The sequence below is a fragment of the Nerophis lumbriciformis genome, linkage group LG10, assembly GCF_033978685.3.
Source record: "Nerophis lumbriciformis linkage group LG10, RoL_Nlum_v2.1, whole genome shotgun sequence".
Taxonomy (NCBI): domain Eukaryota; kingdom Metazoa; phylum Chordata; class Actinopteri; order Syngnathiformes; family Syngnathidae; genus Nerophis; species Nerophis lumbriciformis.
In genome coordinates, this window is record NC_084557.2 from 47,806,035 (window position 1) to 47,820,310 (window position 14,276).

Below are 14,276 nucleotides of genomic sequence, written 5' to 3' on the forward strand. Positions count from 1 at the left end.
TCACGATTATGAAAATATGATCATCGAAAAACAAAAAAGATTAATGGACCGCGCAACGTGTATGCAAATTCCTAGGCTTGTGACTGTAAACAGATGAGGCGCAAATGAGTGGGAAAAAAAGAGCATGTCTAGGAGAAGTTTGGGATGTCACCCATAGTTGCTACTTTTTATTTGACACAGCGCTGGTATGCCTAATCAATTGGGGTGTATTTGTATTGAACCGTTTCGGTACGGGGTTTCGGTTCGGTTCGTAGGTGTACTGAACGAGTTTCCACACGGACATATTAAGTAGCTTTCCACACGTTGTGTAAACAATGCACACCCAGGCACAACACACGGCATGCTAGCAGCTAACGTGCTACGATAGACTGACCATAAGTCCTCTTTTCACCGGACATGTCCTCTTTTGCGGGGCTGTCAGGGCGGAGTTTCTTAAATGCCTCAAATGTCCGGCATTTTGAGTTAGGGTCAGAGGTGGGTAGAGTAGCCAGAAATTGTACTCAAGTAAGAGTACTGTTACTTTAGAGATTTATTACTCAAGTAAAAGTAAGGAGTAGTCACCCAAATATTTACTTGAGTAAAAGTAAAAAGTATGTTGTGAAAAAACTACTCAAGTACTGAGTAACTGATGAGTAACATACACACACATATCATATATATATATATATATATATATATATATATATATATATATATATATATATACACACACACATACATTGATATATACAGTATATCATTTATATTTATTTATTTTGCCGTTTTTGTTCACATGTTAAAGGTGTTTTAATGAATATACATGCATGTTTAACACATATAGATTCCTTTCTTTCGTGAAGACAAGAATATAAGTTGGTGTATTACCTGATTCTGATGACTTGCATTGATTGGAATCAGACAGTAGTGCTGATAACTCCACGTTTTCAAATGGAGGAGAAGAAAAGTTCCTCCTTTCGGTCTAATACCACATGAAAGTGGTTGGTTTTTGGTATCTTATTTGTCCAGCTTCCATATTCGTTTTCACACACTTTACAAGAAATACATTGGCGGCAAATTCCGTAGCTTGCTAGCTTGTTTGCGCTGGCTTTCGGAGACTCTTATTTTGTAAGTGCATGCGCGACTGAGCGGCACTTTTATTGTGAAGACAGGAACTGTGCAGTCAGTCTTTAGGCTTGTGACGGGATGTACGGTTGAAATAAAAAAAAGTGTCTCTTTTCCTTCACACTTTTGATTGATTGATTGAAACTTGTATTAGCAGATTGCACAGTACAGTACATATTCCGTACAATTGACCACTAAATGGTAACACCCCAATAAGTTTTTCAACTTGTTTAAGTCAGGTCATGTGACCGCCTGGCTCTGTTTGATTGGTCCAACGTCACCAGTGACTGCATCTGATTGGTGGAACGGAGTCAAACGTCACTAGTGACTGCATTTTATTGGTGGAACGGAGTGAAACGTCACCAGTAACGCAGGCACTTTGAAGGTCTGTCTGACAGACCAAAACAAACAAAGCGTGCATTAACAGATCGATAAAAATTAGTAGCGAGTAGCGAGCTGAATGTAGATAAAAGTAGCGGAGTAAAAGTAGCGTTTCTTCTCTATAAATATACTCAAGTAAAAGTAAAAGTAAGTTGCATTAAAACTACTCTTAGAAGTACAATTTATCCCAAAAGTTACTCAAGTAGATGTAACGGAGTAAATGTAGCGCGTTACTACCCACCTCTGGTTAGGGTTGCGTGTATTTTCAATGTACGTTCAGGGTTAAGAAGGGGTTAAAAACAAAACAAATTGTGCGTGCAGCAGCATTGATGAGGGAGGGGCAGAGACAGAGAGAGAGAGAGAGAGAGAGAGAGAGAGAGAGAGAGAGAGAGAGAGAGAGAGAGAGAGAGAGAGAGAGAGATAGAGAGAGTTATGAAAAACGCGCATGCGTCGCCAGGCTCTGCTTTTTATCCATAGATTTATCACATTTTAATTTTTTATTAGCTATAGCAGGGGTGTCAAAAGTGTGCCCCGGAAGCCATTTGCGGCCCACAGCTAATGTTTTAAAGGCCCACGGCACATTCTAAAAATACTATTAAAATAAACAAAAACATAACAAAAGTGAAATAAAAAAGCTTAAAGGTGAAATGTAATTTAGAAAAAGTTGCAATGTTGAATAATAAAACAAAGCTGTTTTTGTTCTTTCAAACTGTCATTGCTCAAAACATAATATTGAATCAAAATCAATGTTATTATGAATTATTGACCTATCCAAGGTTCCCATTACTTCACATCAAATATTCCACTAAGAAAAATATTCTTGGTGGAAGATTTTGCAAATTTGGTAAATAAATAACCAAAAAATTTATATTTTGTTGTTTTCTTACTGTTCTGAAAATGAACCGAACCGTGACCTCTAAACCGAGGTACGTACTGAACCGAAATGTTTGTGTACTGTTACACCAATATTAATCAATAATCACAAAACTCGACAAAAAAACTAAGGCCATATGATTTTTGCTTTTACGTAACCGCCGACAGAGTCAGATAATTGGCCAATAAAACGGAACCCGCTGTTAAACGCAGAATATCAGGGACATTTACATAAATGTAAGACAAATGTTGTCATTGTAAAGAAAAGTAACATTTGTTTGGGAAAATAGCGTGTCTGGTAGCGCTCAATTATCTTTGACACACTTAGCCGCCCTGCCCTAAACTAAACAATGTCGAGACGGTCACTTGAAACAGCGACTAAACTACAAAGGCAAAGCTAGCAATAAACATTCCCTACACTCACAACACATCTCATCTGCTTGTGTTGCTGTGAACAATATTATCTATGTAAGATTAACGTGCAAACAGAACAAAGGGTCACATCTTTTTTTTTTTTTTTTCAAGTGAGTCGTCTCTTTACTAGTCTAGCCGAGAACAACAGCACAGATAATTAAGACTTAATTTTGTTTTTTATATTGCTATGGTTATCTTAATTTATTGTTATTGACATTATTATTTGACATGTGGTTTATTCATTACTAAAATATACTAGTTTAAAAAAAAAAAACTATATTTATATATATAAAAATCACGTAATTAATCGTTATTATAATATCAATCAAAAATAATCGCGATCAATATTTTTGCCAGCCCTATCGTGATGACATGAACAGAAAACATGCACTTGTCTGAAGTAGACATGAGCCGGTTACAGTTTTAAAAAAGGTATTACCTGGCGTTAAAAAGTGACTACTGTATTTTTCGGATTATAAGTCGCAGTTTTTTTCATAGTTTTATCACAGTTTAAAAATGACTTCTCTCAAAAAATATTTCTCCTCTTTTTAATAGACATTTCAAAATAACACATTTTGGAGCTGTAATTATAATACCATAACATTATACCGTGATATTTTTGCATGAAGTTATCGTAGAGTCAGATTCTAAAAACCGGCCCATGCCTCGTCTACAGGGGAGTCAACATGTCTGCGATGTGGACGTACTTTAATATATCCCAGAGACACCGACAATGTTAATAATGATAACTGGCATAATCATTTATTTTTGGTGCTTCGGCCTTGGTTTCCACATTTCCAGTTTAGTCCAACAATCTTCAATCTGATGCATCCCTAAGAAGATAAAATCCTTCTCGTGCAGTGGTTCTTAACCTGGGTTCGATGGAACCCTGGGGGTTCGGTGAGTTGGCCTCAGGGGTTCGACGGAGGTCAAAACACACTTGACTCATCGTGTAAATACAAACTTCTCAATATCTTCTTCTCAAACAATGGCAATAAAAACTATTCTGATATTCTGCTATTCTATCTGCGTATTACAGATACGGCAACAGCAGAAGTCAGACTGATTTACAGGTGTGTAATTTGTTGTGAGTTCATGCACTGTGTTGGTTTTGTTCTTTGAACAAGGTGATGTTCATGCACCAGTAAAAAAACATGGTAACACTTTAGCATGGGGAACATATTCACCATTAATTAGTTGCTTATTAACATGCAAATTAGTAACATATTGGCTCTTGACTAGTCGTTATTAAGTACTTATTAATGCCTTTTTCGGCATGGCCTTTTTATGACCCTAACCCTCTAACCCTGACCCTAACCAAATAACTCTAAATTAAGTCTTTATTACATAGAATATGTTCCCCTAGTGTCCAAATAACTCTAAATTAAGTCTTTGTTATTTAGAATATGTTCCCCATACTAAAGTGTTACCAAAAACATATAACTTTGTCTTGAATTAGAAAAAAAAAAAAAAATGTTATTTTCCACTAAAGAAGGGTTCGGTACCTCCAACAAGGTTAAAGGGGAACATTATCACCAGACCTATTTAAGCGTCAATATATACCTTGATGTTGCAGAAAAAAGACCATATATTTTTTTAACCGATTTCCAAACTCTAAATGGGTGAATTTTGGCGAATTAAACGCCTTTCTATTATTCGCTCTCGGAGTGACGTCACATCGGGAAGCAATCCGCCATTTTCTCACTTTCGTCGGTGTGTTGTCGGAGGGTGTAACAACACGAACAGGGATGGATTCAAGTTGCACCAGTGGCCCAAAGATGCAAAGTGGCAAAAAATTGGACAAAATTTGTTCAAAATACAAGGCTGTGGGGAAAGCCGACGAAATGGTCAGTGGTTTGTTCCGCACACTTTACCGACGAAAGCTATGCTACGACAGAGATGGCAAGAATGTGTGGATATCCTGCGACACTCAAAGCAGATGCTGACATCAACTCCAAAACTGGACAGATCAGCTTTCAGGAAAAGAGAGCGGATGAGGGTATGTCTACAGAATATATTAATTGATGAAAACTTTATTCATTACTCGCGGTTTTATGTAAATTATTATACATAAACTGTGTTTACCAATAATTTAGCTTAAAAACATTTATTTTTTTCAATCATTCGAGTACATTCGGGTAGTCTTGTGTAATGCAGTATTTTGTGTCTATTTAGGTATGGTTAACCTGAGTGCTGAAATCGTGGAAAAATATATGTTCTTAGCGCGCCTGAAATGGGCTGTCTGCACTCTCAAAGTGCATGTTGTTGCCAAATGTATTTCATATGCTGTAAACCTAGTTCATAGTTGTTAGTTTCCTTTAATGCCAAACAAACACATACCAAACCAGGGAGGTGAGACAGCATACTGACTATTAAAGGGGAACATTATCACCAGACCTATGTAAGCGTCAATATATACCTGATGTTGCAGAAAAAAGACCATATATTTTTTTAACCGATTTTCGAACTCTAAATGGGTGAATTTTGGCGAATTAAACGCCTTTCTATTATTCGCTCTTGGAGCAATGACGTCACGTTGTGACGTCACATCGGGAAGCAATCCGCCATTTTCTCAAACACATTACAAACACCGAATCAAATCAGCTCTGTTATTTTCCGTTTTTTCGACTGTTTTCCGTACCTTGGAGACATCATGCCTCGTCGGTGTGTTGTCGGAGGGTGTAACAACACGAATAGGGACGGATTCAAGTTGCACCAGTGGCCCAAAGATGCCAAAGTGGCAAGAAATTGGACGTTTGTTCCGCACACTTTACCGACGAAAGCTATGCTATGACAGAGATGGCAAGAATGTGTGGATATCCTGCGACACTCAAAGCAGATGCATTTCCAACCATAAAGTCAAAGAAATCTGCCGCCAGACCCCCATTGAATCTGCCGGAGTGTGTGAGCGATTCAGGGACAAAGGACCTCGGTAGCACGGCAAGCAATGGCGGCAGTTTGTTCCCGCAGACGAGCGAGCTAAACCCCCTAGATGTCTTGGCTCACACCGTCCCTTATGCCACCGAAGATGATCAAGAGAAGAATATCGACCCTAGCTTCCCTGGCCTGCTGACATCAACTCCAAAACTGGACAGATCAGCTTTCAGGAAAAGAGAGCGGATGAGGGTATGTCTACAGAATATATTAATTGATGAAAATTGGGCTGTCTGCACTCTCAAAGTGCATGTTGTTGCCAAATGTATTTCATATGCTGTAAACCTAGTTCATAGTTGTTAGTTTCCTTTAATGCCAAACAAACACATACCAATCGTTGGTTAGAAGGCGATCGCCGAATTCGTCCTTGCTTTCTCCCGTGTCGCTGGCTGTCGTGCCGTTTTCGTCGGTTTCGCTTGCATACGGTTCAAACCGATATGGCTCAATAGCTTCAGTTTCTTCTTCAATTTGATTTTCGCTACCTGCCTCCACACTACAACCATCCGTTTCAATACATGCGTAATCTGTTGAATCGCTTAAGCCGCTGAAATCCGAGTCTGAATCCGAGCTAATGTCGCTATAGCTTGCTGTTCTATGCGCCATGTTTGTTTGTGTTGGCTTCACTATGTGACGTCACAGGAAAATGGACGGGTGTATATAACGATGGTTCAAATCAGGCACTTTGAAGCTTTTTTTAGGGATATTGTGTGATGGGTAGAATTTTGAAAAAAACTTCGAAAAATAAAATAAGCCACTGGGAACTGATTTTTAAAGGTTTTAACCCTTCTGAAATTATGATAATGTTCCCCTTTAAGGTTGCGTTTGGCGGCAGTGGCAATACCAGGACCCCTCCCGGTGCACACAGCACTGCAGGCTGATGAATGAGGCTAGCTTCTGTTTGAAAATGACTAAATCAACTGTTTGGGAACGCGTCACCTGCCGTATAATACAGTCCGCCACGGTGGAGGAGGAATGTTGTCAGACATGCTTAATGTGCATAGAATGCTGCTTGCAGCAACAATAAACTGGATAGTGCATCTAAGGGAGCACCTACCTTTACTATATATTAGGGATGTCCCGATCCAGGTTTTTGCACTTCCGATCCGATACCGATACTGACCGATATCGATACTGACCGATACTGGCCTATCCGAGCATGTATTAAAGTTTAAAGTTATTTAGCCTACTTAGTTGTCAGAATCATGTTGAAAAGGGTTTTTAGTACTCTTGATAACAACTAGCCAGCTGAATTAGGGGAGTTTGAATAATACACAATGGTTGGTAACAAGAAACTGACCTGTTTATTCAAGGATAAACACAAAATAGACTAAATTATACATGACAAACAGAAATGGCATCATTGAACTAGGGCTGGGCGATATGGCCTTTTTTTAATATTGCGATATTTTAAGGCCATATTGCGATACACGATATATATCTCGATATTTTGCCTTAGCCTTGAATGAACACTTGATGCATATAATCACAGCAGTATGATGATTCTGTGTGTTTTGATTGATTGATTGAGACTTTTATTAGTAGGTTGCACAGTGAAGTACATATTCCGTACAATTGACCACTAAATGGTAACACCCCAATAAGTTTTTCAACTTGTTTAAGTCGGGGTCCACTTAAATTGATTCATGATACAGATATATACTATCAGATATATACTATCATCATAATACAGTCATCACACAAGATAATCACATTGAATTATTTACATTATTTATAATCCAGGGTGTGGAGGGGGGCGCCTGATGTAAGTGTCAAAAAGACAGCCAAAAGAGTTTGATATGAGAATAAATCTAAAGTTAAAAAATAGGGTAGAAATGCACCCATTTGCAGGAAATGTAGTCTTGATTTTCTAAATGTTCTTTCAAGGCTTGCATGTCTACATTAAAACATTCTTCTTCATACTGCATTAATATATGCTACTTTTAAACTTTCATGCAGAGAAGGAAATCACAACTAAAAAAATCACTAATTTTTTCATACGGTGTTGATGTGGAAATGTTTGCCATTTTGATGGTGTGGACGTGTGGCACCGAATGGAGATAAGCGTCTCGACAGACGTCACAATATTTGAACAATGATGACGAAAACTGTTGTCTCTGTTGTGTCCGTGTGTCGAAAATTGTTATGCGCTTATTTTTTTATTTGATTTTGTGCGGGGCATAGATTTGCCGTGCGCAGAGGACGCTTGAGCAGGCGCGCACCGTAGCGGCTGCGCTAGCATCACAGCTAACGTTAGCCATGCCGCTACCTCGCTCTCTGCTGGGAGAGGACGTATACGTATGTGACGTATGACGTGACAGTATGTGACGTATGACGTGACAGTATGACGTGTGTAAGAAGGTGCGCTCGCTGTCTGTGAGAGGGAGACACAGGAAAGAGTGAGAAGAGCCTGTCGTGTAATGCCAGCAGCTAAAAGCAACTGCGTGAGAATTGTGGATGTGTTGAAGGTGTGCTGGAAAATGTGGAACGGAAATTACGGAGCAGCAGAAAAGTGGAATGTATTATTTAAATAGGTGCGTTGGAAAACACGGACCGGAGTTTTTTTTTAAACTGGATCTGGATCGGCATTTTCCCATGCCTTGCCGATACGCAATTTTTGGCAAATATCGGCAGCCGATCCGATCCAAATATCGGATCGGGACATCCCTACTATATATGCTAACTTTAAGGTCGAGGTAAACATGGAATAACTACCCTTTCCATCAGGTATTAGTGACACAAATATTAACTTGTTACCGAGGATGATATTGGCATACTACGCTGGCTAACACCCAGTAGCGGGCCGTGCGTTTCCCACCTAGGCCTTCAGTGATGTCCGACTTCAATGATTACCTCTCAAAATACCATCATTGATGTCACCACATGACCATTGCTGGAGAAATACTATACAGGAACACAATAACGCCCTAATCACCTCAACAGTGTACAAAATGGGTTATTTTCTGGCGCATTTAAAAATCAATTAAAACTACATAACAGCCTTGCACTCACCGTTGTGGTGAAGTAGGGCATGAGACAAGGAAGAACCCATTACATTTGTGTATTCAGATAAAGGTGTGCACTCTTTGCCATTGTTATACTTCAATTAGTGCTAAAATTACACAAAAAAGTAAGGTATGTACACACTCACCGTGCTCTCAGCTTGTCAAACATCACAATGTCGGTCACGGTGAAGAAGGTGATGATGATGAAGAAGCCAAGCACAACAAAGAGAAACAAATAAGTCGGTTAACATATAATAACAAATGCCCCTGGCAGTATGCGTGAGAACCAACCTGAGGGCACCGGGCCTCACTTATCACTGTGCTAAAGCTGTTGAATAGCTTATGCAGTCATGGGCTGGGAATGTATCAGCTCATTACCCAGACAGAATGTGAACAGACAGGATGTGCTCGCCACCTTAGGGCCCCGCGAATCTGCTCTAGAGACGCAGAAGCACTCCGCCATGAGATGTTTTATCCTTGTTTAACATCTATTCAGCTGTCTAAACATTCGCATACATCTGTTTTGTTGCTAATTGGGCCTTACCTCTGTGTTCCAGATCGTGGTGGTTCTTCTCATCCTTCACTGGGAGGTGGGCTTGGCTGCCCAGAGCTCCGAGCGCGAGCAGGCCCGATCCCGCGCCCGTGACGGGAGGGATGCCAGGCGGTTGCAGGCCGGAGGGATGCGGAGGCAGCTGGACTGGAGGCCCGTGAGCAGCGTGGGAGAGGTGCTGCGCCTGGAGCTGCTGCTGCTGCAAGTAGACAAAACAGACACCGAGTGGGTCAGAGGGAAGAGGCAAGGAGTTCACATAAATACGATGGATCTGTTGAACCCTCCGTGATATGAGCACATTGACGGTCAGGATCACACTGCTCTTTCTACACTTGGCCAGTTCTCTCTTTGCACACATGAGAGAATGACTTCTGTTCAACTACTCTACACATTTAATGACCCGGGGGTCAAGATGCTTGATTGCACAGCATGTAAAGTTAAGGAAACAGCAACCACAAAGAGCCACTTTGAGTCGACCTGCGTTTAATGGAGAATAAACATTTCTCTGCAGGTAAAGTAGAGCGCTCCATATTCTATGCCACCAGTGAGCAATCCTCTTAAGCAACGTGAATCTGACAGCCTGTGGGCTAAACAACTACCTGCTTTTAAAACACTTCCAAAAAAAAAGCCAAGTAGACTCTATTTACTCCTATCATACTCATGTTCCCGGATTAACAGAACATGAATCATTTGCTTGCACGGGCAAACTTAAAAAAGACTGAAGGAACGCTAAGTGCCGAGAGCTGGCACTGCAGCCGTCTCACTTTGAGTGTTTGGAGTACGCGTTTGTGTGCGTCTGGAGGGCTGCTGTGGGAGCTAGGAGCAGGGGGTCCCATGCTGGCACTCAGTCAACCCTCCCATATTCACCATCAATATTTGAAAAGGCATGGGGAAATGGCTGGGAGTTAAAAGCCCCTTAGCATGGAAGTAAGCAGTTTAAAGCAAGGTTAAATAATACTTAGCTGAGACACCAATAAAAAACATCAGCAATTTATTACCTGTCTGCGAGCCAGCTAAATAATTCAGCTGCTGTTACGGCATGCAGCTCCTCTCTTTTACAAGAATGGCTTCAATCAGCCGCCATTATCGCCATTTCACCAATATGAGGCACTTTGTAAAAACCAGGGAGGTGAGACAGCATACTGACTATTAAAGGGGAACATTATCACCAGACCTATGTAAGCGCATACCTGCCAACTTTTGAAATCAGAAAAACCTAGTAGCCAGGGTCCAGGGGCCGCAGGCCCCGGTAGGTCCAGGACAAAGTCTTGGTGGGGGGTTCAGGTTCGCCCCCCGACGCAAAATGATTATTAGCATTCAGACAGGTTAAAATGTTGCTAAAACCATCACTTTTCTATCAGTCACAGTGACTTTTCAAAACAAAAATATTACAGCAAAAATCATATGGGTTGATTGACATGTTTATTCTGTAAGCTAACTTCAATAGTTTGAAATTATTTTGACAGTTAATGCCAGTTATCCTGTCAACCTTTCACAAGACTTCAATTTGTTAATTGAAAGTACCGTATTTTCCGCACTATTAGCCGCACCTAAAAACCACAAATTTACTCAAAAGCTGACAGTGCGGCTTTTAACCCGGTGCGCTTTATATATGGATTAATATTAAGATTCATTTTCATAAAGTTTCGGTCTCGCAACTACGGTAAACAGCCGCCATCTTTTTTCCCCATAGAAGAGGAAGTGCTTCTTCTTCTACGCAAGCAACCGCCAAGGTAAGCACCCGCCCCCATAGAACAGGAAGCGCTTCTTCTTCTACTGTAAGCAACCACCCGCCTGCGTAGAAGAAGAAAAAGCGCGCGGATATTACCGTACGTTTCATTTCCTTTGTGTGTTTACATCTGTAAAGACCACAAAATGGCTCCTACTAAGCGACAGGGATCCGGTTCATGAAAAGACGCAATCTCTCCATCCGCACACGGATTACTATTTCACAGCAACTGCCTAAAGACTTTCAAGAAAAGCTGGCTACTTTCCGTGCATATTGTAAAAACAAGATAGCTGAAAAAAAGATCCGGCCAGAGAACATTATCAACATGGACGAGGTTCCACTGACTTTTGATATTCCTGTGAACCGCACTGTGGATACAACGGGAGCACGTACGGTGAATATTCGCACCACAGGGAATGAGAAGTCATCCTTCACTGTGGTTCTAGCTTGCCATGCTAATGGCCAGAAACTTCCACCCATGGTGATATTCAAAAGGAAGACCTTGCCAAAAGAGACCTTTCCAGCCGGCGTCATCATAAAAGCTAACTCGAAGGGATGGATGAAGAAAAGATGAGCGAGTGGTTAAGGTAAGTTTAAGTTTACGCGAAGAGGCCGGGTGGCTTTTTTCACGCAGCTCCGTCCATGTTGATATACGATTCCATGCGCGCCCACATCACGCTGGTTTTAATATATTATTAAAGTTTGACTGACCTATTTGACTGTTTTTTTGACATTCCTTTAGCGCAGTTAGATGCGGCTTACAACACGGGGCGGCTTATAGGTGGACAAAGTTTTGAAATATGCCGTTCATTGAAGGCACGGCTTATAACCCAGGGCGCCTTATGGTGCGGAAAATACGGTATAAACAGTATAAACACTTTTTACAGTAAACAAATGGTAAAACAGTACGAAACAATTCAAATAAAAACAAATTGGTGTCATTATTAACTTTCTGTCCAAGCTTGTATAATCTACTGCCTTGTTCAATTGTAAAAAATATTCTGTGCCTAAAATTCACATTTCTATCACAATTATCATACTGTAAACATGGTAAGCTAACTTCATTAAAATTAATAGTCCTGTTAATAGCATGGAATTACAATTCAAATGTAGTTTTTTTGTAAGCCTTTCAAAAGAATTCAAAATATGAAAAATTCATGAAAATTAATTGAAGCCATCAGACACTTGAAAAGTGGCACATCACATCTCTAATGTAATCATTTGAACTTTTCAACAGAAATAGCACTGCAAAAATATTAAGGACATACTTCTGTATTTTGGTAGTTATGCTGTCAACATTTAACAAGATTTCTTCAACTTGGACTTGAAAGCATAAATAGTATAAACACTTTTAACAGTATAACAGTACTAAACAATTCCAATAGATAACATTGGTGTCATTACCTTTTTGTGGCTAAAATCCAACGGCAACGGCATTAGCAACGGCATTAGACTTGTGTTTTTTTGTCCCAACGTGGTCTTTTACATCGCTAATTCCTCCGTGTCCGATCGAAAAATCTTGTCTGCACAAGGTGCAATTCGCGTAGTTTTCACCCTTTTTGGAACGGATAATTATTCCCGGATAGGCTTTTGAATATTCTTCACGGAATGACTGCAGTTTTCTTTTCGGTTTAAGACTCGTTTGCGATTTTTCTCCGGCTGATTCCATGATCGTTTGCTCGTTTGGAAACAATGGCAACTGGTGCCTCGTGCTTGGCAGCGGTGCTATAAATAGCCTCGCGCATGGCATTCGGAATGGCTCGATAGGAAGTTACGGGAAGCAGTGTCGATTGTCATTGTTGTTACGCGATTTCGTGAATAAAACTTTAAAAAAAAAAATGTTTTAATTAATGAAAAACCGTATTTTTTATCACTGCAACCGTAACCCGGAATAGGTTGATGAAAATCGTACTAATTACGGGAAAACCGGAGTAGTTGGCAGGTATGTAAGCGTCAATATATACCTTGATGTTGCAGAAAAAAGACCATATATTTTTTTAACCGATTTTCGAACTCTAAATGGGTGAATTTTGGCGAATTAAACGCCTTTCTATTATTCGCTCTTGGAGCGATGACGTCACCATTTTCTCAAACACATTACAAACACCGAATCAAATCAGCTCTGGTATTTTCCGTTTTTTCGACTGTTTTCCGTACCTTGGAGACATCATGCCTCGTCGGTGTGTTGTCGGAGGGTGTAACAACACGAACAGGGACGGATTCAAGTTGCACCAGTGGTCCAAAGATGCGAAAGTGGCAAGAAATTGGACGTTTGTTCCGCACACTTTACCGACGAAAGCTATGCTACGACAGAGATGGCAGGAATGTGTGGATATCCTGCGACACTCAAAGCAGATGCATTTCCAACTGGACTGGACAGATCAGCTTTCAGGAAAAGAGAGCGGATGAGGGTATGTCTACAGAATATATTAATTGATGAAAACTGGGCTGTCTGCACTCTCAAAGTGCATGTTGTTGCCAAATGTATTTCATATGCTGTAAACCTAGTTCATAGTTAATGAATTTAAACAATGGATGTCCGCTAACTTCTTGCAACTCAACACTAAGAAAACGGAAATGCTGATTATCGGTCCTGCTAAACACCGACATTTATTTAATAATACCACCTTAACATTTGACAACCAAACAATTACACAAAGCGCCTCAGTAAAGAATCTGGGTATTATCTTCGACCCAACTCTCTCGTTTGAATCACACATTAAGAGTGTTACTAAAACCGCCTTCTTTCATCTCCGTAATATCGGAAAAATTTGTTCCATTTTGTCCACTAGCGACGCTGAGATCATTATTCATGCGTTCGTTACGTCTCGTCTCGACTACTGTAACGTATTATTTTCGGGTCTCCCTATGTCTAGCATTAAAAGACTACAATTGGTACAAAATGCGGCTGCTAGACTTTTGACAAGAACAAGAAAGTTTGATCATATTACGCCTATACTGGCACACCTGCACTGGCTTCCTGTGCACTTAAGATGTGACTTTAAGGTTTTACTACTTACGTATAAAATACTACACGGTCTAGCTCCATCCTATCTTGCTGATTGTATTGTACCATATGTCCCGGCAAGAAATCTGCGTTCAAAGAACTCCGGCTTATTAGTGATTCCCAGAGCCCAAAAAAAGTCTGCGGGCTATAGAGCGTTTTCTATTGGGGCTCCAGTACTATGGAATGCCCTCCCGGTAACAATTAGAGATGCTACCTCAGTAGAAGCATTTAAGTCCCATCTTAAAACTCATTTGTATACTCTAGCCTTTGAATAGCCCCCCTTTT

General features: G+C 40.4%; 1 protein-coding gene across 1 annotated transcript in view; it reads right to left on the bottom strand.

Annotated features, from left to right (window-relative positions):
• The window catches only part of tle3a (TLE family member 3, transcriptional corepressor a), an 85,137-nt gene that overhangs the window by 29,201 nt on the left and 41,660 nt on the right, over positions 1–14,276 (bottom strand). Inside the window, exons 8-9 of the mRNA XM_072913983.1 lie at positions 9,250–9,454; positions 1,932–1,942 (exon numbers count right to left, since the gene is read on the bottom strand). Coding sequence (XP_072770084.1) covers positions 1,932–1,942; positions 9,250–9,454 — 216 coding nt within the window. The remainder of the gene's footprint in view (positions 1–1,931; positions 1,943–9,249; positions 9,455–14,276) is intronic.